This window comes from Silurus aristotelis, assembly GCF_946808225.1.
Source record: "Silurus aristotelis genome assembly, chromosome: 14".
Lineage (NCBI taxonomy): Eukaryota > Metazoa > Chordata > Actinopteri > Siluriformes > Siluridae > Silurus > Silurus aristotelis.
This window is the reverse complement of record NC_139587.1, coordinates 23,729,348-23,755,356: the sequence shown is the minus strand read 5'-3', so window position 1 is coordinate 23,755,356 and position 26,009 is coordinate 23,729,348. Positions and strand designations below refer to the sequence as shown.

Below are 26,009 nucleotides of genomic sequence, written 5' to 3'. Positions count from 1 at the left end.
AGCATCCACAGTCACATAATTTATTTGACTGCAATATCTCAAGCATCAATCCTACTTTATGCCGATGATAATATGATGATATACCCGGGTTCCTTTTTTAATTGTTTTATCTACCCATATTTATAAAAAAAGACCTATTAGATAAAATTTTTTTTTTTTTGCCATTAGTTTAAAATCAGAAAAGGATTTGCGACAGACTACATTAATCCTAATGTGCACCATATTTAACAAAATTGTGTTTTTGCTTGGTGTTCCACTAAAAGAGCTTCAAGACTAAAAGCGTCTGGTAAACCAGCACAGTGAAAACCAAACCCGGTTTCCACTTTATGCCCAGATTCATGCGTAATACTTGGCTCTATAAAGAGATTTTTCCACAAAAGAGAAAGAACGCCTTTCTCCCAGAGGGAAGTCACTGACGCTGATGACAGAAAATACCGGGGTTACTATGGGAACCACTTCCTCAACAAGCTGATTCAAGTGAGGTTAGGAATCTCATTACTCACTCGTGAGAAACAGAGGAATCCAAACAATAAATTCATATTTATATGAGTCAGGTCTTGTCCTAGTAATCATAAATACCAGACACCAAAGCACAGGTTTGAGCTGGAGTTTATGGAGACCTAGATATATACACATATATTATAGACATTCTAGTGATTTAATGATAGGATCCGGATCCTATAGCACAACATAGCATATGCTCTGTGTTATGTACTATATTATGGCTTTTTACAATCTTATAACTGTGCATTTTCAAATTTACATGGTAAATTAAATATGGCATCAATTTGACCTGCCAACAGTCAATTTCCTTCACTTACACATGTCTTGGCAGATCGACCCTATTTGGATTAAAGTGAAAATCTTTCCGGATTTACAAAGACACCATTATTTATATTCTTCCATTTCACTTGCTTACTCTTAGGCTCAGGACATCCAGAACACTCCTTTGTTTGTTTATATAGTTTATTATTTTTGTGTGATTTTTTTTTTTTTTTACTGTTTATATTATAAATATACAAATATATAAAAAATGGCTGCCACTCTTGGGCCCTTGAGCAAGGCCTTTAACCCTCTATGCTCCGGGGGTCCCTTACGAGGGAAATATCAAGGTTCGTGACGTCGGAGTGACGTGGGGCCGCCTTCCCGTGGGCTCACCACCTGCAGGAGGGACCGTAAGGGATGGTGCTGTGAGGATTGGGCAGCAGTCGAAGGCGGGGGCCTGCTTAGACTGCTGCCCCCGCCGACCCGGATTACGGATAAGCGGGAGAAAATGAATGAATGAATGAATATTAAAAATGGAATATATCAGTGATATTGGCTCTTAAAATTTTTATTTGAACCTGAGTTTTTTTTTTATATTTTGTGATTTAAAAGTATCATGTAAATAGTTTGTGTGCTTTTTATTTATTTTTTATTTTGTAAACTTATTTCAGTGGTTAAGATTCTACGTGACTGATCATAAAGTCAGGGGTTCAACCCTCAGCATTGCCAAGCTGCCAATGTTCCACTGTGCACTAAGCAGAAGGTGCTTAGTCCTAGAGTATCTGCTCCAGGGGAACAGTATCAAGGCCGGCCCTGCGTTCGATATGTGAGTTTGGGTAAAGTAGTAGCTCTGTATTACTGATATCGAGGTTGAGGATTTAAGCCCAGGTATTGCAAAGCTGACACTTTTGGGCCCTTGAGCAAGGCCCTTAACCCTCTGTGGTATCATGGCTGACTCTGTACTCGGACCTCGACTTCTTAACATTGCTGGGATTTGCCGAAGAAAGAATTTCAATGTGGTGTAAATAAAAAAAACTTTGATCTTTTAAAAGAAAAAGTGTTTCTTTGCAATTTGTTAGTTATATTTGTTAGCATTTTTGAATGAACACATCTTTAGCATTGATGATGATATCATATTTACATTTGTGGCATTTAGCAGACGAACCTTGTTATATCATGTAATAAATCAAGTAATGAAAATGTGAAGCTCTGCTGTCTTCAGTTGCATAAACATGTCTGACTTACTATGGCGTCTGAATTATACAGATGTAATGTAACATCTCCCCCTTGTGGAACAGCTGGATAGAGCAATAAGAGCAATAAGAGCAGAACTACATACACTATATTGCTCTGTACTCTTTAGCTGTCACTGATGACTTTGTAGGTAAAATCTATTGGTAAGTATAAAGACTATAAAGGTATTGTATAAAATATGAACTCATACTATTAACTATTAACTCTTTAAAAAAGTGTAATGTTAAAATAATACCAGGCAATAGTTCAGGCTTTTTATTATTATTTTTATTTTAAATAAATGAATAGAAATGTGATATTTTGTACAGTTTCCAGACAATAAAGGCAAACTTCAGGGTAAACAACCTGAATATAGCAACTGCGCATGCGCGAGCCATCAACTAGCTTTAAGCTTTATTTAAGCATCTTTTTTTCCCTGCATTCTTATTCACATTTGCTAAACTGTTTTATATTGCATACATAAAAAAAAAAAAAAAATATATATATATATATATATATATATATATATATATATATATATATATATATATATATATATATATATATATATATATTTGAAATCTATTTACAAGTATGTTTAGGTCAAAGTTGCCGGGTGTCGTCACGGTACTGATCCCGGAAGTGAAATGCTATTAGCTGAATCCAAACGTCTCAGAAGTGCACTTTATGGAGTGTAGAGACCCCTGGTATAAACCTGTATATTGTGCAGCTTTAAGGTGTGGACACATCGAGGACTTTATTATTTGTGAAAATAATTTATTTTGTTTCTGAGCGGATATTTAAAGGGATGAGCTCCGGGTTATTGAGGCTGGGACTGCAGCTGTGTCCTGCCCGGCGAGTGTCCTGTCACGGAGCATGGAGAAAACATTATTCTGCTCAAGTAATAGCTGCTGTGTGTGTGTGTGTGTGTGTGTGTGTGTGTGTGTGTGTGTGTGTGTGTGTGTGTGTGTGTGTGTGTGTGTGTGTGTGTGTTTGGGCATGTCTTTTGTCATGTCCAATGCATAATAACCTTCTTTTTGCATCGTGAACAATAATTTCACACTGTAATAATCCCCCGTTTTTGTGCAATATACCTACAGACAATAGACATGTTTTTGTATATCATAGATACACTGTCAGCACTTTTTTTTTTAACATGCAAATGTGTTTGATTTGTATTCCAATTATTTGATATAAAACAAGGTCTTGATGACCCGGATGTTTTTCTTTAATCTATCCCACTCTGGCAACCCTGTGATTACTTATCTTGTCCTGTACTCATCCCCAGAGCAAGGGGCAGCATAAGTCTAGCCCTAATGGACCTTTATTGTGCACAATGTTGCTTCCAATCACAATTTGGTACAATAATAACTTAAAAACAAATACATTAAAATAAAGGGTAGCAACTAGACAACAAAAGGTGACCAAATCCAAAGAACATTACATCATATCTGGCAAATAGCAATATTTGTAAAAGTTGGTGATCACCTTAAAAAGATATATTCCTCTAACTGAATCTAAACTGCATTAATATGCGAATGAAAATTAAACTAATAGATGTTGAATAGCTTATGCAAGCCCTAAAGAAAACATTCAAATTGAAATAAAAGTCTTATCTTTCATTGTCTCACCAATGAACACACAAAATTGCACATGGCCTTGTTATTTGGAGCATATTTATTGAATTAAAAAACACAAATCATGATGCAGCTTTAATGAAATTCATGTGGTGAGGATGACAAGAATGACAAGGAAAAAAAAAGACACCATGTGGTAAAATCCTTGAGAGGAACCAGACACATGGAAATAATACACTGTAATAATTAAATATTAATTGAGTTCTCTAAATAATCCAGTTTTATACAATAATTACATGATTAGAGCAGCTATTGTTGAGTATAAATCTATATTGCCCAAGTGAGATTATTCACTGGAGCTAGGGTGCAGCTTAAATTATATTTGCTTATCTTATTATCTTGTTTTAACTATTATCTTGTAAATACTTGTTGCTTCTGGGTAGCTTACAGTGCAGAAATATTAATTATCAGACGTTTTATTGGTACCAAAGTTACCAGTTTATGTGAATCACCTTGGTAGCTATTAACTATTTGTGTTTGAGGTTTTGAGAATTTATTTTATATAGACAAAGAGAGAACATTGCAATTCTATACATACAGTAACCTGAGCTCAGAATCAAATTGGACCCTAAAGCTGTGAGATGGTAACGCTTCCCTGCCCCACACTCTGCAACTTCTAAACAGATATGTTGTGAACTGGGAAGTGGTAGCTCACTGGAAAAACTGTTGGATTTCTGATGGGAAGGTCATGGGTTTAAATTCGAGCACCACCAAGCTGCCACTGCTGGGCCCTTGAGCAAGGCCCTTAATCCTCAATTGCTCAGATGTATAATGAGGTCAATGTCAGTCGCTCTGGATAACGGTGTCCGCCAAATGCTTTAAATGTAAATACTTCAATCTGAATATTCAGGACACAGCTGTCTTCACTCATTGGTGTTTTTCCTGCCTGTAGAGTGGAGCTCTCGAGAAGGCCATAGCAGCTTTCCGCTCGGTCAGCGGCGACGATGGAGTATCTACAGGTTCAGCAGTGCGAGAACAGCACGGGAGAGACGAGTCAGTGCACAGGTGAGACACGAGAAGTGCCTGCTATGGCTGAATCTCCATTAACGTCTGTTTCACCATTTTATACACATACATTGTTGTCTTGATTTACTCCAATAAGGCGTTCAGAAGGACCCGTAGGAATGAATAAACAGACATCCAGGTGCATTAATTGGTCCTCTATACAATAGATATGTACTAATAGCTGGTTGGATTGCATTGTTCATTATTTATTATCTGTACCAAGAAAATATGTTACTAACATGGTACTAATATGGTCATGGAAGTGACCGAAATGAGATTTTAAAATCATTAGGATAAAGTCATTCAATTTTAATTTCAACATCAGATTATTTATACAAGTTTTCACACACAATTAATTTCTCCTTGTTTATCACTTAGCACGGAATATTTAACTCGATTCTTCCACATTCATCTTTTCTGTTAGATATGCAGTATTTTGCACTTTTACCCCGTTTATGGTTGGGTGTGATTGGGTGGGTCATTTCTGTTGTTCCTTCCTCGTCCCTACCTTGTAAATCAGTATTGCATTTTGCTGTCAGATGTCGCCCCCCAGACGCTGTTGTGTTCCCTCGTTGTGTGGAAGAGGTCAGCGCTCTGGCCAAAATCTGCCACCAACACAGATTGCCCATCATCCCCTTTGGCACAGGAACAGGTCTGGAAGGAGGAGTGGGTGCTGTGAAGGTGAGCGTGAGAGACTGTTTGCAAGGATAATTTCTCAAATCCCTCTCGTAATATAGCAGTGTTTCTAAAAATGAAGTTTCTCAGAGTAGTCCAGATTTAGATTACTGTATATTAGGTGTGTCCCGTGTTTAATCAGATTGATCAGTTCTTGCCTAAAGTCAACTGATCGTGTGTGTGTGTGTGTGTGTGTGTGTGTGTGTGTGAATACACCTTTAAAGAATCTCCCAGAATGAATATATATATATATATACACACACATGTAAAAAATATTTTAGATGCTCCTGTGTCGGTCACGGATCATGGAAAGTGAAACTTAAATCTGTCACGGGGGTTGAATTTATTCATGCACATTAAAATTGGTTTTTTTAAGCTTTTTTCTTTTTACATTTTGATCCTTATAATAAGCGCTATATTAACTTATTGGGAGAAAAACAGTAGTTCTATGTGAAATCAGACATTGAGCATTAACAGCATTCATTTTTTCCGCAATTTGCGCTACAGGAGATCATCCCGGTCATCTGGGCATCACAATTTCACAACTTCACCTGTCATAATATTATAATGTCATAATGTTATGCCTGATCAATGTATATGATTTCTGGTAAAGAAACTTAATGTTTTCAGTTTTTTAAATATTCATTATATGTTTTAGGGTGGTGTGTGTTTCAGTCTCAGGAAGATGGACCAGGTGCTGGATTTGCACCCGGAGGATTTTGACGTGACTGTGGAGCCTGGAGTCACACGCAAAGCGCTCAACGCCTACCTGCGTGACACAGGCCTCTGGTTTCCCGTAGGTGAGACTCACTGTAATATTAACTCTGTTTTATAGATTATATCAGATTATTATTATAGGTTTTTCATTAGTGGTTCGGTGCAGGATGTGCAGCTTTGCTCTGTGTGTGTGTGTGTGTGTGTGTGTATTGACAGACCCTGGTGCCGACGCGTCTCTTTGCGGTATGGCTGCCACCAGCGCGTCGGGCACTAACGCCGTACGCTACGGTACCATGCGTGAGAACGTCCTCAATCTAGAGGTGGTGCTGGCAGACGGGAAAATCATACAGACGGCGGGAAAAGGGAGGCGGCCAAGGTATAACACACACCCAGCATCTTTTCTTTAATAATTATATGAATAATAATCAATAAAAAAACTTGAAGAGATACAAAAAAAACACGTAATGAAAAAAAGAATTCCCTCCTCAGTTCATCTTCGTCCTCATTGTAATAACTTGTTTATAGAAAGACAGCGGCAGGTTATAACTTGACGAATCTGTTCGTGGGTTCTGAGGGGACACTGGGGATCCTGACCAAAACCACTCTCCGGCTGTATGGTATTCCAGAGAGCATGGTGTCGGCTGTCTGCTCCTTTCCCTCGGTTCAGGCCGCTGTAGACAGCACAGTGCAGGTGCTGCAGTCTGGAGTGCCCATTGCTCGTATTGGTGAGAACAAGGAGTCCACACAGCATCTCCAAAACAGGTGCTGATCAGATTTAAAAAGCCTTTGTGTCCTTACACAGAGTTCCTGGATGATGTGATGATTGGCGCCTGTAACCACTTTAACTCCCTGTCCTACCCGGTCCTGCCGACGCTTTTTCTCGAGTTCCATGGCAGCTCCAGGAGTCTGGAGGAGCAGGTGAATGTCACAGGTGTGTGTTCTGCAAAATAACTTTCAACTGGAGGAAATTGTATCCATATCGTATATTTTGGGACCCAAAATCTAAAAGTGCTCCATGAAAAGATTACTATATAATAATAATTTATTTGTCTAAAATGTTAATTTTGAATTAATGAGTTAATTTGTTTCTAATAAAGCACCTCGCATGAGGTAATAAACAGTAATAAAAAAAAAAAAAAGAAATAAAGGAAATCCTATTATGTAAATTGTGCCACTTGTAACTTTTGCTAGTATAATCTTTCAATTACATGGCCGTCTGATCATAATTCATCTGATTATGTTTGCTAACTTAAATTTTTAACAAATGGTTGACTGAGTGATTATCCATAATGTATTGTCATGGATCATTAACCCCCCTGGGCTGCACTCTTAAGACTTCTGAACCATTCTTGTTCCAGTCCAATCACTCCATTGCTCCGTCCTTGTTTTCATAATAATAATTATCATAAATATTATAATTGACATTATAAGTAGTGAAGTAAATAACACTGATTAGCTCTTCATCATGGCGCCTGCTAGTGGGTGAAAAATATTACGCAGCAAGTGAACATAAACTTTGTCCTCAAAGTTGACGTGTTAGAAGCAGGAAAAATGAGAGTAAGGATTTGAGGAGTTTGACAAGGGCCCAGATGTGATGTCTAGATGACTGGGTCAGAGCATCTCCAAAACTGCAGCTCTTGTGGGATGTTCCTGGTCTGCAGTGGTCAGTGTCTATCAAAAGTGTTCCAAGGAAGGAACAGTGGTGAATCGGGGACAGGGTCGTGGGCGGCCGAGGCTCAGCGATGCACGTGGGGAGCGAACACAATATTAGGCAGGCGGTCATAATGTTAAAGCTGATCATTGAACATACACATCAGATATAGTTTTTTAACCTCCATACTTTTATACTCTGGGTCAGTTATACATAAAGGATCACCATAGACAAGTTTGCATGTCCAACTTTGTGAAATGCATTCAGAAAAGAACCATATATGGGCGTAATTACCCAGTGTTTATCTACTTCGGCCGAGTAATGTATATTTAATAAAAGGTACATAATAAACAATTAATATTTACTATTAACTTACTATAATATTTACTATTCATGGTAATTTTATAATAATAAAGTTATGTGCATGTCTAGAGGAGATCACACGTGAGAACGGTGGCTCTGACTTCGCCTGGGCTGAGGATGAGGAGACACGTTCACGGCTCTGGAAAGCTCGACACGATGCCTGGTACGCGGCACTGGCACTGCGGCCAGGCTGCAAGGTGAGAACACACACTCGCCCACTCTCATGCACGAACAGATGCGGTATGAAAAAAAAAAAGAGAATATCCCAAATCTCAACATCGTTTTGTCTCTTCCTTTTTTCTTCGTGTCTCCCCTCATAGATTTGTGTTTAAATGTGACAGAAACAGGGAGCGAGATTGTGTGATTTATATTTAGTTAGGGACCAAATGTGATCACATGGGACCCAGAAAGTTGGAATAGAATAGGCAGATTTAATTCTTTGGGGAATTTTGATTGTTTTTTTGTGATGGAATCTCAGACCGGTGTATAAGAGCCCCCTTGCTTGTTTCTTTCATTTGTGCAGGCGTACGCAACAGACGTGTGTGTGCCAATCTCCCGTCTACCTCAGGTCATAGTGGAAACCAAAGAGGACCTAATTAGAAATAATCTTATAGGTATGCACACACATTCCAGTGTCTGATATGCAAGATGGATTACGAATACAACATTCAAATGAAACAATGTTTAAAAAAAAGTCCTACAGCAGTGTTTTATTCCTATTATACCACAGCAAGTTGTCACTTATTTAGTTCATTTTATTATAAATTCATAGTGTCTGGATGATGTGGAATGCCCGTCAAACAAGTTCATTCCGGTGTGTGTGTTGCTGTATCAGGTCCGATTGCAGGTCATGTAGGAGATGGGAACTTCCACTGCATCATGGTGTTAAACCCCGACGACCCTGATGAAGTGCAGAGAGTTCACGAATTCACAGATCGACTGGCCAGGTCTGAACATCTCTCTCTCTGTCTCTTCTTCTAGTCAGTGTATACATATAGTCAGTTCCAAAGCTTGAATCCACTGTCCATAACCTGTAATGAAAATCTAACAAAATAAATTCTGAGGGATTTAAAGTAATGTTTTGAAATGTTTTCAGTGTAGAAATTATCAGTACCTACTTACAGATATCAGATACGATACGAGGTGGTATCAAAAAGTTTCGAGACTAGTTTTGTAGCACGTCAACAGATGGCAGCACTAGGCTGCACGCACAGTCACAGGGAGCACTGACCTTCTTAAGTCAGTGTGACATCGTCCTGTTTACATCAGGACAACATGTGTGACAACATGTGTTGCCATGTCTCACGGACAGCAAGTTATAAAAAAGAGCAAACGTGAAATTCTGCGAAATTATATCAATGATTGAAATAAGCGAGGCAGGTCCGCAGCTCGACCAAGTGCATGCTCACTTTCTCCTTCAACATTTGTGGCAGTGTGCAGGTTTTAAGGCGTCTCAGGGAGGGGAAACTTTTTCATACCACCTTGTACAGGCTAAACTCTTCTTCTGTATAACTTTAGCACAAAAGTGTTGAATTTGCTGTAGTGAGACACTTTTCAATTCTTGCAAATAAAAAAGATGAGCAATACGATTTTTAGGACCAGCTGAATAAGTCGTGTATTAAACCTGGTGGAATTTAGGACCTGATCACTTTTCTATCAATCATTCTCATTATCAGTGATACAAAATTCAGGGCTGCTTTCCCAACACCTCACACGTGTGTACGTGCATTTGTAGGAGGGCTTTGTCAGTCGACGGGACATGCACAGGAGAACACGGCGTGGGTTTGGGGAAAAGGAACCTCCTGCAGAAGGAACTCTGCCCTCACACCATGGAGGTGATGCAAGGCATCAAAGCCACGCTGGATCCCTATGATATCATGAACCCTGGAAAAATCCTATAGGTGACCAATGACCTGTGGTCAGATGCAGAGAGGAGGAAGCTACTAGGAGATCATAGTACATCACTTTACCTCAGATTGTGTACACTGTACACTAATACATGGAAACGGTTCTCAAAAGGCTGCTATATAGTTGTCAGGTGTTCATACGGTGGTCTTCTCAGTGGCCAAAAATCTGTGTATTAGCCGCAGTCAGATTGAATATGATGCTGTGGAATGTGATGGTGTGGAATTAACCGATTGCGATAAATGGCACAGAGTCGATTCGGCTATAAATAGCAGTGATTTCGGTTTAGTCATTGAATTATTCACAATAAATGAGTCGATTCAGCCTTTAAATAATTCACATCGAACTGCAGCGAGTTGTTCAGCCTTGAAACGATTGAATGTTAACGCCAGTGAATGTGTACTATAAACGTAGTGAGTGGGTTTAGTTTCGTTAATGTGATGGCAGTGAATCCATTCAATGTTAAAAGATTGACTAGAAATGTTAGTAAGTCAGTTTAGGCTTTCAGTGTTTACATAATGAAATACATTGTGAAATCAGCACATTTATTAAACATTGTATAAATTACAATCTTTTTGTTGTTGTTGTTGTGAAACTAGCTTCCTACTTAATTTGTTCAAGATAAAGGAAGGCAGCAGTCTTCTTACTACTTTCCAGATAGGACACTCAAAAAAATATTTTTGTTTAGATATGAATGCATGAATACACTCAATTTGGTATGTGTCTGGGTTCTACATCTCAAAAACAGCAGGTCTGGGGGTTTTATCTGGTATTTTCCAGAATGCGTGATTAGTAAATACTAAATGTGTTCCAAGGGAGGACAACATGGAGACAATTTGGACACCCAGGGCTCATTAATGTGTGTTGGGAGTGAAAACTAGCCTGTCTAGTTCAAACTAACAGAAGAGCTACTCGAGCACAATTTGGTGAAAAACAAAAGTACAGTAACGAATTACATTTAAGTACAGTGGTCTCCCTGAGCTCACAGGGGTCTTAGAACGTAAATTTGCGGATTTTGGACGCACCTCTGTGGTACCTTACTGAATTAATCTAGACATTGTCACTTTAATACAATAATGTGTTTTAAAAATGTTTATGAAATTTGTTAGTGAAAACAATGTTTAAAATGTTATTCCTAACGTTCCTGAACATTCTGTCCCGCTGCGGATTCCTGCAAATTGTAAGATAATCCACAACTTGCTCTTAGTTAGGTTCCAAATGAGAACCCGCAAATTTTCCGAGCCGTGAGTTCCGAAGCCCTTTTGTGTATCTGTACTTTATTGAAACATTTTCATTTGGGAAGACTTGAACTTCACTACATTTCAGAGCCAAATATGTTACTTAAATACATTTTGCCAAATCAGTCATTCCTTTTTTATTTATGAGTGGAATAAAAACCTGCTCAAGTACGCAGCAATCCACCAATCAGTGTAGAGCGTGCGCTCTGCATTTAACTTGTTTTGATTGTCGGTTGGTATCTACATATCACCAACATACAGTTCAGCATCAGTCCAACAGCAAGCAGAACATGACGAAAGAAACGAGTGACTCGAACTCGCCACAACCCCCGTGGTCTTATTTGCGGCGTTGTTTTAAGTAGTTTTTGAGTTTATGATAATTTCAATAGATATCAGTGTTTGTATCATTCTATTAATAGATTGGTGTACCAAGAGACACATTAGAGACTTTTCACATAAACTGAGTTGATTAAGCAAAGCGTCTTGTGATGGAAATGATAACAGGAACATTATAGCCATAATAAATCATAGTACTTTGGATACTTAAGTACATTTGAAGGCAAATACTTTTGTTCTTTTACTCAAGTGAAAGTTTAAAGGGACACTTTTACTGCAGTAATATTTTACCATAGTGTATCTCTAATTTAACTCTACTACATGGTTTGTGTACTTCATCTAACACTGGCTCTGATAGAAAGGTGTCAGAGGTGTGCCTATGCTGATGCCTGTACACCACAGAACTGAACAGTGTAGCAGTGGAAGAAGGTGACCTGGTCTGCTGAATCTCACAGATGGCTGTGTGTCACTTACCTGGAAGGCACTATGGGAGGAAGGCAAGCCGTGGGATGTTCTGCTGGAAAACCTTTGGGTTCTGCCCTTCATTTGGCTGCTACTTTCTCCCTAATGGCACTGACCTGGTTGAACGCGATAATAGTCCTTTGCTACAGTGCAAAGATTGTTCAGGACTAGTTTGAGGAACATGGCAAAGAGTTCCAGGTGTTAACTTGGCCTTCAAAATGACCAGATCTCGAAACCGAACAAATATCTTTGGGCTGTGCTAGACAGTCCGATCACTGAAAGATTTACAGAACATAAAGGATCTGTAATCATTTTAAAAATTAACACACTGATTTTTAAACTTGTACCACATTTTAAACTCTTCACATTTGCCTGAGGTGGATTTAATGTATTGGTAAAAAAATGAGATCGTACAAATTAATGGAGATTAAAACATGTATGCATGATTTTTCTACAGTCCCATCGGGAAAATGCTGAAGGCATATTTTCTCAGTTGCTTTGGCGCATTTTTCGGATCATTCTTAATATTTGCAAACCAGTAAGTGCATTTCCTTAAAACAATGTGTACAAACAACACAACACATTGGATTTCTTGCAAAAGCCTGTACTTTTTTTTTCAAAATCCTTAGTTCATCTCTCAAATGTAAGTGTGTGTCAATAAACAGCTCATCAACATCAGAATAACAAGTCCATTTTGTCCTTGTTAACCAACAAGATTGCCAAAATATTGAGTCGTATTGATGAGTGCACACGGTTTTTCTTGATGTAAACTACAGTTTGGGTTACAATCATTAAAAATGCACATGGCGGAAATTCTGCTGTGTGGCATCTATAAATTTGAACAGCACAAATGTACACATTACTGTATGTGGGATATTGATAGCAAGAAAACGGACAGGATTCTGACTTTTACTGTACTGTACTAGAGTTTGTTAGATTTCTGGTTGATTTTGAAAAGTCTGTGTTTTGCTCTGTCTCTCACCAAATGAAGGTTCACAAGATTCACTTTTGGACTATTTCAGAGAAGTAGTTGATCTTTGATTGATCTTGATGCTGTTCACTCTGCTTCATCAGTGACATTTCAAATTCATCTGCCCAATTCAGCATTTTTTTGTTTCAAAGTTTAATTGAAATTTAAGTTAGACAGATGATGACGACTGGTTCAAGCATTTTGCATTCGACAAATTATGCAATGAACTGAAGCCTAGATGTTTTGGGTGCAAGACTCTTTAGGCGAGAACCAGTATAATATCCAGGTAGTCCTCTACTTACCATGGAGATACGTTACGACGACCCTGTCGTAAGTCAAAGATGAAGTCGAAGATGGTGCTATGACTGACAGTCCTGCTTTCCTGCTTCATGCTCATTTATAATTTTCATTTTCTGCTCTAAACTTATGGCTTTTTCCACTACCAGCAGGAGACATAAAAGCATGTCTTCCAAACGCCATGTATCACTAAAATTGCTGTTCAAAACAGAAAAAAGAATGCACACAAACTTTACTGTCGACCGCTAGCGAGAGTCGGGAATCTCACAGGGCGAGAGATACGCTCATCCCAGCTGCACCTCCAACGTATCCTAGGCTGCTGCCTGTTGCACTAAATTTGTGACATTTTTTTACAATTTTGTCGTATCGCTCTCGTCATCGTAAAATCGAAGTTGAACCACCGTGACTCGGGGACCAACTGTATTTTGATCAACATGACCAACAATTAATACTGTAGCAAAAAGCAGAAACATTTTACACAATCGAGTAGTGAATGTTTTAAAGCATTCGCTGTTTTTTCAGTGCAACGAGAAATAGCTTTTATGATGTGCACAAGTGACTCAATGATGTTGGACTAGTAGTTTTTAGAATTTCGTTTCTGATCTGAGCAAACGCTCCAAAGCAAAAACTGTCGTTTTCTCTATAGAGAAAGAGAGAGTGACTCACTCGCTTGGTGCATTGGCCTATTTTCTCTCATTTTTGTTTTTATCGTTCAGGATGGCAATCTTTAGTTACCATACAACCCCAAATTTTTTTTACAACTAATCACACTTTGAAGTCATTCTCATCTCACGTAGGTCTGGACGTGTCTCCATTTGGACCGTCTGCACATCCGGGAGGTTATTAGTCAAACCTAAACCAATCAAAGTATTGAGATGCACATGATACTGATATGATGATAGAAAGAAACAACTCTAGTTTAATCTAATAAGTCTAATATTTTGTAGTTTTTTTTATTATATTGATCATTATCAGTTTTACTCAGCCCACAGACTGCACATCAAAGTCATCAGACATTTAAGTTTAACATCCTAAAAACAGGCGTCCATTCACATCTTCAGAAATGTATCACCATAAAAATAAAAAATAAAAACATGAAATGAAGGAAAGCAGGAAACGAAAGTGTCCCTTAGCGGCGTTCCAACGTCACCAAGTGGCGTTTCCTGCTTCCGATTCGCTTTGCGATCATTTCCATTCTCACCCCCACACCCCACACCTCCATTTCCCAATGAAGATAACATGAAGTACAAGCAACAGCCACCTTAACACAACAGCGGGAGCAGGACTGCCATGTGATTGGTCAGTTTGCATGGCCCCGCCTTTTTCCCTTCAGTCCTTTTCATCCATCGTATTTCCTTTGCGGATATTTTTTTCTTCTTCTTACAATTCTCACATTTTCTAAAAGCAGATGTTCTTTATACAGCAGAGGCATCCTGGAGCTTCAAGAGTTTATTTTTATTTTGTGCGAGTTTTCTCACAGGATTGTAAAGAACACAAAGGGTAGAGGAAGATCGTATCTCGCAACAGTTTCACACCAGTCTGTCTGTGGTTCCACATTCAGACGTTAAGCAGCTTTCCAGATGTGTACAAGCACTCACACACACTCGCATATATATACACACAATCACACACACACACACACACACACACACACACATACACACCCTCTTATGGGGGAATTGAAGTGACATTGTAAATTGAAAATGCAAATGAAAAGATTGGGCCGATGTAATGGGAAAATTTCAATTCCCAGGGCTGATGGCCCCCCTCCCCCCCGACTCTCTCTCACACATACACACACACACACACCAGACTGTTCACAGCACAGCAAGTTGTAGACTTCATACCCACACACACACACACACACACACACACACACACACACACACCTTGCTTTGGTGCACAGAACACACACACATGAATTCCAACCCCATAATCCAGTATCCCTCTATACCTAACCCCGCCCCCATCTCCAAATAAGGACAACACAAAGTACAAGCAACGACCATCTAATTGGCATATTCCAAAATTGGCCATCTGATTGGTTCCGTTTGGCCCCGCCCCCCTCCTCCAACTGTGAGCCCTTTGTCCAGCTTCTTGTTGGACAGGTACGCCAGAAGAACACGGGGCAACCCCCGGGGGGGCAAAGATCCAACGTTGGTCACAAAAATGAGGGGCAGGAAACGGGTAGCACAGTCGCTAGCTAGTATAGCAGGCAAGGGGATGATGGGACACGTGTGATAAGTAACACTCGACGGTGTGTTCTGTTCTTCTTTTTTGGTTTTCCGGGTTGCTGCCGCCGCAGGTTTGATCCAATCTGATCGAATAAATAGGACTGATTGTTTTATCAGTGTCCAGATAGCCAGGTGTAGGTCCATAAAGTGCCCTGAGAGAGAGAGAGAGAGAGAGAGAGAGAGAGAGAGAGAGAGAGAGAGAGAGAGAGAGAGAGAGAGAGAGAGAGAGAGAAAAGAGAGAGACAGAGGAAGTGAGAGAATATGAAGTTACATGTTGTCTGTTAGTGTTAATGATGTGTAATGTACTGATCTGTGAGTTTTCCTAAAAAATCACCTTGCTCAGCAGTAGTAAGAGGAAATGGAGGTCAGTCAGAAGGATGTTCTGGGCAGGAGCGGTTGATTTCAAACCACGTGTCTATACAGCTATACACACACACACACACTGGTTAACACTGGAGTTACACACACACACACACACACACACACACACACACACACACACACACACACACACACACACACACACACACACACACACACACACACACACACACACACACACACACACACACACACACACACACTCTCCTTTCATGAAAATGCTTAATTTTACTACAAGAAAAAGAAGAGGAACAATAAGAAAAGAAAGAATATAAGATTGATTATAAATCTTTTTCACTGTACAATGTGTGCATCATTCATAAGAGTGACGAATGATGAGGATGACAAGGAGGGCGAGGAAGATGAAGACTGTGGGGGGAGGAAGAAGGTGAGGATGAGGAATAGAGTGAGGATGACCAGGAGGCTAAGGATAGTGAAGGTGAGGAACACAATCAGAAGAATCCTAAGGAGGACCAAAAGGGTGAAGATGAGGATGATGAGGAGAGTGAGGAAGAGGGTGAGTATGACAAACAAAATGACGATAATAGGGAGGACTAGAAGGGTGAGGAAGACCTCTAGATTGAGGAGATAAATAAGTAGAGGTCGGCCATTTAATCCACTTTCCTAAAACTATCAACTATCGGCAAAAATACATACCGATCATTTTTCCAGCTTCCGGTCCGCTGACATTACGAGAGCGGCCTCTAGAGGTGAATTACTGACGCCATGTGCTGTTTGTTTAAACAACGAGACTGCGTGCTGCACGGAGTGCGCTATATTATATTTATATATATATATATATATATATATATATTATATATTATATTATATTTAATTATATATTCTAATGAATATACTTATACTATATTTACTTCATTAGCACATTTTCATGATTTTGTACTTTTTTTTTTTGTAATAAAGTTCAGTACTATTTTACATGGACTGTTATGTTGTTTGTTTGTTTTTATCCGGTATCCATTAAAAAAAACTATCGGTTGATTAATTGTTATCGACAGGAATGATCCAACCTAGCTAGGAAGAGAGGGAGACCAGGAGTGTGGAGAAGAGAGAAAGAATGGGAAGGGGGTTAGGATGAGAGTCAGCAACAACATGGTGCTAGAGTCTATAACTGCCCCTGAGGTAAATGTAGCTAAAAAGAAGAGACACTACAAAAGAATGAATAAATAATGGGAAAAAAATAAAATTAAATAAAGAACAAAAGGAAAACAGTTCACAGAGCCAGAGAGGAGAAACTGCACAGGGATTAGTGATTCATGCTTGTCTTTACCTTTTGTGATAGATGCAGAGGCACGGCAGTCTGGCGATGGTGTCTCCCTGTTGCAGCTCCTCCAGACAGATCACACACTCTCCTGCATCTCTTGCCAGCACGTCTTCTACACACACACACACACACACACAATGCATAACTCTTAGTTACATACAGTGTGGTAGATAAAATGAGCTGTAGCAAACATGTCTGCGTAACATACAGTGTTATTCTTCACCCAGTCCTGACCGATCCAAGAGGAATACTGAATAAATTCCTGCAGGCTGCAATCTGTGATAAAGACTCATGTCCATTACTGCGAAAGGCCAAATCAGATCGACGCCACATGCCCACACCCTGAGGCCTTTTTCCAGCTGAAAGCATACACAGCTGAACGGATCAGTGACCAGTGGAAAAAGGTTAGCAGAAGGTTACCACAGCAGCCTCTGCCCTCTAATTACACACATCATAATAAGTCAGTTTCATCAAGATCACCAGTACTGGGATTTAACGCAGTGCAGGTCGACTGATTCATCGGTTTTGAGGAAACTATGGCAAAAATCCATACCGATAGTTTTTCTGGGTTGTGGTATACAGTACGAGAGCGGCCTCTAGAGGCGAATTACTGACACCATGTGCTGTTTATTCAAATCGTCTTTTTTTATTATTATGATTATATATTTTCGATGTAAAAGTTTTGAGTGCATGTTTTTGTTTTAGTTTAAATTCATGATTTTTTTTCTCAATATTTATTATATAATTAATATTTTCATATTTATTTAGCACATTTTCATGATTCAGCATTTTTTTTTTGTGTAATAAAGTTCAATACTATTTTATATGTACTATATATATATATATATATATATATATATATATATATATATATATATATATATATATATATATATTTTTTGTTTTGTTTTGTTTGTTTAATATCCATTTAAAAAATCTGTTAGTCAGTTGATTAATCAATTATCAGCAAGAACGATCCTACCTAGCTATTGGTATCTGTAAAACCCTCTAAAATGCAGTGTGTGTGTCTAAGTAAGAGTGTGTGTGTGTGAGTGAGTGAACGAGTGAGTAATAGAGCTGAAGTGACATTCTACTGACAGCAGGGGGCAGTTTGGAGAGCAACCCTGTATTCTTATAGTCACCTGTGAAGTGAAGAGAACAAGCACTTGCCCTCAGATGCATGTTGAAACCTGAAATTATTTTGCTCTGAGCTGATATCTGAGGACAGGCACGCACGCACGCACACGCGCACACGCACACACACACTGACGCCGTCTCCATCGCTACAGATAAACATTTTTTGCAAAGCAAGGAAATATACAACAACCCACACCACGTACCACACAGTCTTTTTTAAGATTAGCCACTTCCCTTGGAAACACCTGCATGGCTGTGTGTGTGTGTGTGTGTGTGTGTGTGTGTGTGTGTGTGTGTGTGTGTGTGTATTGACAGACAGGGTTATAGCTAATGCAGCCTAGAGGAATTCTATATTCGGAAGTTAAGCCACTAGCTAACAGTAAATGCTATCAGCACAGCCTTCTAAAATTACCAGAGACTAAAAAACAGGAGAGAATCTGCAGGAGCATTAGTGAGACGCATGCATGAGAGTATTAGTGATAAATGTATGCGTGAGAGACGCATGAGTGAGGATATTAATGGGAGATGTATGAGAGAGACATGTAGGAGGAGTGAGAGACACTTGAATGAGAGATGCAGGAAAGAGACATGTATGAGTGAGACATACGAGTGAGAGATTTATAGCCAGTTGAGGTGAAGGGGGGCAGGAGACAGATGGAGAGCGAGAAAGCTACAGACTGTTAAAGACAATAACAGCTAGACTTTAAATGAGCAAGCAACAGTTATTTTCTGTGTAGACGAGCAGCACAGAGCCACCAATCAGCCGAATAGGGATTTTCTCACATTTTATGCAGGTTAGTAAATAAAGGAACTGATTCGTTCCAGAAAAACCCTCCACTGTAACCCCAGAAAAAAAAAACAGAGGTCAAATTATTGACACACAATGTGAACTTAGCTAGAAAGAGAGAAAAGGTGCATGTGTATGTGTGTGTTTCAGTCCTTTGTTAGCCTTCTGTATTTCCTTTCCTGGATATGAGTGTGTCAGGAAGGGTGTAATGAAGAACAGACCGGTAAACAGCAGTCCGATCCTGATGGACTTCCTCCTGCATGCGGTTGTTTTGGTAGTAACAACATTAGAGTTTTACAAGAGTAATTCTTTTTGTTACAGTTTTAAGCCCAGGAGTGATTGACTCAAAAAAAACTGTGTCTTTGTGAGTTTGTGTGTGTGTGTGTGTGTGTGTGTGTATATACACACACACTGAAAAGCAGAGGAAAGCTGACTAGTGCACCATACCCCTTATAAATAGAATTTACATTTAGCTCCTGGAGTGTAAAGAGAAACTAGAGAGAGAGAGAGAGAGAGAGAGAGAGAGAGAGAGAGAGAGAGAGAGAGAGAGAGAGAGAGAGAGAGAGAGAGAGAGAGAGAGAGAAACTAGAGAGAGAGAGAGAGAGAGAGAGAGAGAGAAACTAGAGAGAGAGAGAGAGAGAGAGAAACTAGAGAGAGAAACTAGAGAGAGAAACTAGAGAGAGAAACTAGAGAGAGAGAGAGAGAGAGAGAGACACTACAGAGAGAAACTAGAGAGAGAGAGAGAGGGAGAAAGACTAGAGAGAGAAACTAGAGAGAGAGAGAGAGAGAGAGAGAGAGAGAGACTAGAGAGAGAGAGAGAGAGACTAGAGAGAGAGAGAGAGAGACTAGAGAGAGAGAGAGAGAGAGAGAGAGACTAGAGAGAGCGAGAGAGAGAGCGAGAGAGAGAGCGAGAGAGAGAGCGAGAGAGAGGAGTTTGTGTTTCCATTCTCATCACTCATATACCAAATACACTCCCATCCACCACCCCGTGCCTTTAATCACGCTGTGCGCCCCAACCCTAGACCCCACAAGAGTACAGACTCAGAGAAAGGAGGAAAGAGGTGAGAAATAGATAGAAATGGGCAGAAACAGAGTAAACAGATTAAGAGAAGGCAAACAGAAAGGGAATAGACTGCTTGAGATTCAGAGAGAGAGAGAGAGAGAGAGAGAGAGAGAGAGAGAGAGAGAGAGAGAGAGAGAGAGAGAGAGAGAGAGAGAGAGAGAGAGAGATAAAGACAAAAAAAAGAGAGACAGAGAAAGAGTAGGGAGATAAAAAATGAAATAAAAAACAGACAGATATATTGATTATGAGAGGGATAGTGAGCCACAGAGAGCCATTAAACATTTTGGACTCGTCTATTATAGGTCGAAAATGTAATCAGTTCCAATAAACATCCGTCACACTTTGTAACCATGACAACAAGCAGAAATAACAGACGCAGTCCTATATTATGCTTCACTGTTCATGTCGCAAATCATAACAGCTGTACGTTGTGTAAACATGCAAAGCCACATGTTCTATTCATCATGTTCATGTTTACATCTGCTTGTCAGGACCATCTTGTATTAGAGCAGGTAAATTTTGGTGCTTTGAGTACAATTCTCTCATACTGACCACTGGATGTCCAACATGAAACCTCACGCCTCTCCTCTGATCTGCCTGCTTCGTCCCCACCTGGCTCTGGATGGTGTTCTCTTCGATTGGAGGCCACTCTGTGCAGCTGGGGATGGATTCACATCAACAGACTGGGGATCCATGATATTATAGTGTAACACAGGAGCTTTGAGGATGGATTTGAACTGTACTTGTCAACAGTTTGCTACAATGACTACAATTTGCATTTGATCACGATCACTTCCCACCTCAACATCTTCTTCTTCTTCTTTCGGCTGCTCCCAACATCGTTTATCTGTAATAAATTGACATTTGGTGTCACTCGAATGAGGATGGGTTCCCTCTTGAGTCTGGTTCCTTTTAAGGTTTCATCCTTATGCCATCTCGGGGACTTTTTTCTTGCCACCGTCACCACAGTCGCCACCGGCGAGATATTAATCATATTCATTCTTTCTTACCACATCATCAGCTGCTTTAAGCCAATGTCCAAAGTGCTATACAAATACAAATCTATTGAAATGAATAAGAATTGTTGTTCCACAAAGATGAACAAGGCTATAAGAAGATAGGTAACACCCTGAATCCGAATTACTGAGTAATACAGAGTTGGAATCCATGTTTCTCTCAATGAACCGCAACTCCCCAGTACCAGCAGCACTCATGCAGCCCCAGACCATGATGCTACCACCACCATGCTTGTAGGCAAGACACAATTTTCTTTGTACTCCTAACCTTTGGGTGCAGGACACCATCTGAGCCAAACAAGTTTGTCTTAGTCTCATCAGACCACAGGACATGGTTCCAGTAATTAATACTCTTGGACAAGTTTTCTTTAGCAGGCTTTTTGTGTGCAGCTTCATAAGAGGCTTCCTTCTGGGATGATGGCAATGCAAACGGTCTGAGCACTGACAAGGAGACCTTCCGCTTCTGCAACCTCTAAGGCAATGCTGGCAGTACTCATGCATCTGTTTTTTGAAGCAGCTTCTGCACCTGAAGCACATCACAAGGACTCGACTTCTTTGATGGACCCTCCAGAAAACATCTGAGGGCCCTGACCTTGTAACTCAGTTTCAGGGTGTTTCCGATCTTTTTATAGCCTTGGCATCTTTGTGGAGGGCAACAATTCTAATCCTCAAATCTTTAGAGAGTCTTTGCATGAGGTGCCACGTTGAACATAAATCCATCCATCCATCCATCCATCCATCCATCCATCCATCCATCCATCCATCCATCCATCATTACTACTCTAATACAAGATGCACAAATGTGTATGGTTCTGTCAAGCAGACAAAAAAAATGAACATTATGAAAAGGTCATGTGGCTTTGTATGGTTACACAACATACTGCTGTTATCATTTAGGGTGTATTTACTTTTGTTGCCAGCTATTTTGACAGTAATGGATGTATGTTGAGTTATTTTCATAGGACTGTAAACTATACTGCTGTACAAGCTGCACATTGACTATATGGCTAAAATGTGAGAGATACTCACTTTTGTAAGATACTGTATATAGTGTTTTAAACAGCATTGAGAGGAAAAAAAAAAAGCCTTCAATTGGTAACCTCTGTAACAGCTGTGAAAGTCGACTACAGATATGTGTTTATATTAAACATCTGCTTTATATGCGCTCGTCCGGTCATGCACGAAGCCTGAGAGTTGACTTTATCTCCATCTTTCGGTGGAAGGTACAGCTGGTTGGTGATTCGCTTGTACGAATTTGCGTGATGTTACCGAACATCGCAGGGTTTCACTTATTCCCGTCATTTCTAGTAAAATTTCTCGCTTTAGGTAGCAGCATAAAAAAGGAGTGGGAATTTGCTGGTGTGTCTGTATTTGCTGTAAATGAACAAGTGTAGGGCATTTGTGAAGTTACTGGAAAGTGTTTGTGTGATGGAGCTGACTGGAACAGAGCAAAGGCCCCAGATACACAGCATGTTAAGACCTGCTTCATTCCATCATCATCATCATCATCATCATCATCATCATCATCAATAAAGCCTGTACTGTGAAACACACACACACACACACAACGTTTTCTATTGACTGGTGTCAAAAAGCTGCAAAGTATATCCTGCACTGTATCTGTAACATTAGATCACAATATATTCATTTTAAAGGAAAATTAATGCTGCTCATTCAGCCTGTCATGATTTCCAACACCTTCCAGGAAAGTAAACAGTGATTTGTCCTTAAAGGGCAGCTGTCCCTGCACGATGTTCTGCAGACTTTATCTCAAGCCTAAAATCATATCCATCCATCTAAGGCTTCAGTGTATCCAAGCTTGCAGATCACACAATATATCTAGCCATTTTGCTTGCTCGTCAGATTCAGCCGTAGTGAGCAAAGCTGCCTAGTGTAAGCAGTAACTTTCTCAGGTGGATCTCTGACATGTTTATTTTCCTGAGGATGACCTGCTCTCTGGTGATCAATCACTGGTACAAAATTGGTCCACTTGTGAAGAAAGCTATACAACTTGGCGAATAAAACTAAATACACTATATGGAAAAAAGGTTGTGGACACCTGACCATAAGGCTGTAATAGGAGAAAAACGATTTCTCAAGTAATTTGAATAGGAGAAAGCGTAGAGACGAATAATTTTTCATTTAGTCCATTTGACTACACACGGGGCAGTGATTCCCCAAGGACCATTGTTACTGACCCACCACCCGATGGAGCGCTCTGGACAGGTTAAACAGAAGACGCTGCAGAATGAAAGAAAATGACATAAGAGTTTCCAAAATTTGGGGTCATTTCAAACAAAAACCTAAAGAAATAAATACATTTTATATTGTTATTTATGACTGATATATTTGTATTTACAGATGTTCTTGTATGCAATTTCAGCATTAAAAACTTTATCGTTTCTAAAGAGGAAACAAATGACTTGTTTTTTATTTCAAGAGACCCGTCTTTTGTTCCCTTGTATATTTAGTATTGCTCTTTAATGAACAAAAAGCACATCTTATCACATTACTTGTTAAATCGATGGAATATTCGATTACTAAAATAATCGATAGCTGCGGCCCTTGGAATGTGTTTTTTTTATTTTATTTTTAGACACATTTAGTCCCCATTTGTGGTTAATAATATCCTTGGCACCTCTGGGAAGATGTTCCACTAGATTTCGGAGTATTCTTGTGGAGATTTGTGCTCATTCAGCCACAAGGGTTTTAAGTAAAGTAGGGTGAGGAGACCTGGGGTGCACACAGCGTTCCGTTTCATCCTAAAGGTGTTTAATAGGGATGAGGTCAGAGCTCTATAGTAGCGCAATCAAGATCTTCCACTCCAACCCATAAAAAGCATATCTTCATAAAGCTGGCATTGTGCACAGAAACATTGTCTTGCTGCCACATCTGAAGACTTCGTAAGTGCTCAGACTTGATGTTTAAAAGTCATTTAGGATTGTCACACTTAATGCAGATTTATGGTTATCCATATCCCTAGGGCCGTTTTTAGCCTTTTTTGGAACCCTAGGCAAGATTCCTATCATCACCCCCCAATAATACCATCAAATCATTTGCAACCTTCCATACAAACATGTCAACACATTTAATAGTTATTGCAAAATTGTCTGAATTCAATTGTGTAAGTATATACTGTATATTAAACTTCAGGAAAAAACAGGTAAATAATTTAAATGAGCGAGGGGCGCTCATTGGCACCACACAAGCTAATTGCTACCCAGTTTGACCATACCGAGAAACGGTGCTGTAGATTCCCCATATCTGCATATCGAGCTCTAGCCAACCACACCAGCCACTCAGTGATTAGAAATTCCGAACCATTCCAGATTCCTAGCTTTTTCCACGTCCTGATTCATATTTCATGTCTAGTATTGTGCGTGATGACAAAATAGCTTATTCATACACTTCAAATCTAGGCTGGTTACGCCAGGCTGCTGTAACACATCCCTGACCAACATACAATTGAATTTGATTTGCAAAAAAAAACAACATCCTCAACCTGAAATCTGCTCCCTGTGGTACCGTCTACAGATCTGACCCTGAAGCACTTTTCTTGTCATGCACACTCTTGGGCTTTGCCTCCGCTCCAGCCATTATACACATATTGTAATAGAAATCAGTCAATATGCAGGTAATTAAAAAAACACAGGTTACTGGCACTAAAATCAACATAGAGGGATAAAATAATTGCAGATGAAGCAGACTGTGGGCTTATTTTTTTTTAAGAGTTTTAAGTATTTTTACACCACAAAAACCAAAAGAAAAAGTATTAGGTGGACTGAAAGAGAAATTGAGGAATTGGAAGGCGGAATAGAGAGAGAGGAAGATGAAAAAGAGAAATGGGGGAGAAAAAAAAGAAAAAGGAATTGTCAATAATAATTATATATCGTCAGCAGAAATGTTGATGACATGCAAAACTACAGGTTTTATGTAGTATATATACGTTGACATGTTACATGCTTTTTGTGACACTATCGTCATTGAAATCTTGCCACCTGCCGCACTATAAACACTAACGGAGAGAAAACCGTTTTATCAATGCACCAACTTTTTTTTTTTTTACATGCACAGAAGATTTAGTTGAAAAACACAAGCAAATCAGCTGCTTTAAGGATCGAACATTTTGTGGTTAAACGTAAAGACTTGACAGATGTGATGCCTTTGATGTCTGACACAAAGACAGAATGTAAACTGAACCCTGGCCAGTGACTTGCTGGCATTCTGGTGGGGTCATGAGTTTAAAATACAGTTATGGCCCTCTGTACAGACGGTTGTCCTTGTGTTGGTCACAATTTCCTGTTCATAAGCATGGCTGCCTTCTAAAACTGTCCCTTTTTAACTTTTCTTTTTTTAATCCTATAAATCAAACAGACTTTGAAAAATCTGATATTATAGAACATAGTAAACTGTTAGACAATCATTTTTTTAATCATAACACACACCGAAGAATTTAAGAGAATAAACCACAAAGAGTGAGACAGAGAGAGACAGGGAACGGTGGGGACGAAGACTGGGGGTCATTTTAAGTTTAAAGACACAGGTTCTTATCAATGAGTCACATAAGGGAGACAGAAAAAGAGACATCATTAACAGATGACTAAAATAGAAAGCTGGGTGAACAGAGATGAGGCGAGCGGCCAGCACGTGAGGTGCTTGAGAGGCGGGGCTTACCATTGTAGGAAAGGCGGGGCTTACTGAGACACATGATGAAGTGAACCTCCATTTCATTGGATGCCACCGACTTGGAGCATACAGGACACTTGAAGCCTGAAAGACACAGACAGGAGTGTGTAAGAGTCAGACGCTAGACAGGAGAGGCTGTCAATCAAACTGCACAGCCAATCAGAAAGCG

At 39.6% G+C, this 26,009-nt stretch overlaps 2 protein-coding genes across 3 annotated transcripts in view; one reads left to right on the top strand and one right to left on the bottom strand.

Annotated features, from left to right (window-relative positions):
- The first annotated feature begins 2,632 nt into the window (after positions 1-2,632).
- ldhd (lactate dehydrogenase D) lies at positions 2,633-12,665 on the top strand. 2 transcript variants are annotated; one of them, XR_014536718.1, is made up of 12 exons: positions 2,633-2,899; positions 4,528-4,640; positions 5,180-5,321; positions 5,974-6,115; positions 6,249-6,408; positions 6,558-6,757; positions 6,835-6,963; positions 8,116-8,243; positions 8,570-8,660; positions 8,882-8,993; positions 9,782-10,155; positions 11,366-12,665. XR_014536718.1 is itself a non-coding variant. In XM_083561076.1 (11 exons), the coding sequence occupies exons 1-11, from the start codon at positions 2,807-2,809 to the stop codon at positions 9,945-9,947; spliced, it is 1,476 nt and encodes a 491-aa protein (XP_083417202.1). In that variant the 5' UTR covers positions 2,633-2,806; the 3' UTR covers positions 9,948-10,521. The 2 variants fall into 2 exon arrangements, 1 of the variants encoding a protein (XP_083417202.1); XM_083561076.1 differs by lacking the exon at positions 11,366-12,665 and having other exon boundaries at positions 9,782-10,521.
- Positions 12,666-14,193: 1,528 nt separating this feature from the next.
- The window catches only part of znrf1 (zinc and ring finger 1), a 50,781-nt gene continuing 38,965 nt past the window's right edge, over positions 14,194-26,009 (bottom strand). Inside the window, exons 2-5 of the mRNA XM_083561155.1 lie at positions 25,829-25,924; positions 17,158-17,263; positions 15,823-15,911; positions 14,194-15,640 (exon numbers count right to left, since the gene is read on the bottom strand). Of these exons, the coding sequence (XP_083417281.1) occupies positions 15,854-15,911; positions 17,158-17,263; positions 25,829-25,924 (260 nt within the window). The 3' untranslated portion in view covers positions 14,194-15,640; positions 15,823-15,853. The remainder of the gene's footprint in view (positions 15,641-15,822; positions 15,912-17,157; positions 17,264-25,828; positions 25,925-26,009) is intronic.

Bases quoted from the DNA above. Each gene is read 5' to 3' on its own strand.
- ldhd (XM_083561076.1), top strand. From the start codon at position 2,807: ATGAGCTCCGGGTTATTGAGGCTGGGACTGCAGCTGTGTCCTGCCCGG. The intron at 6,964-8,115 runs GTGTGTGTTCTG...GTGCATGTCTAG, and splicing joins GGAGCAGGTGAATGTCACAG to AGGAGATCACACGTGAGAAC. The intron at 8,244-8,569 runs GTGAGAACACAC...TCATTTGTGCAG, and splicing joins CACTGCGGCCAGGCTGCAAG to GCGTACGCAACAGACGTGTG.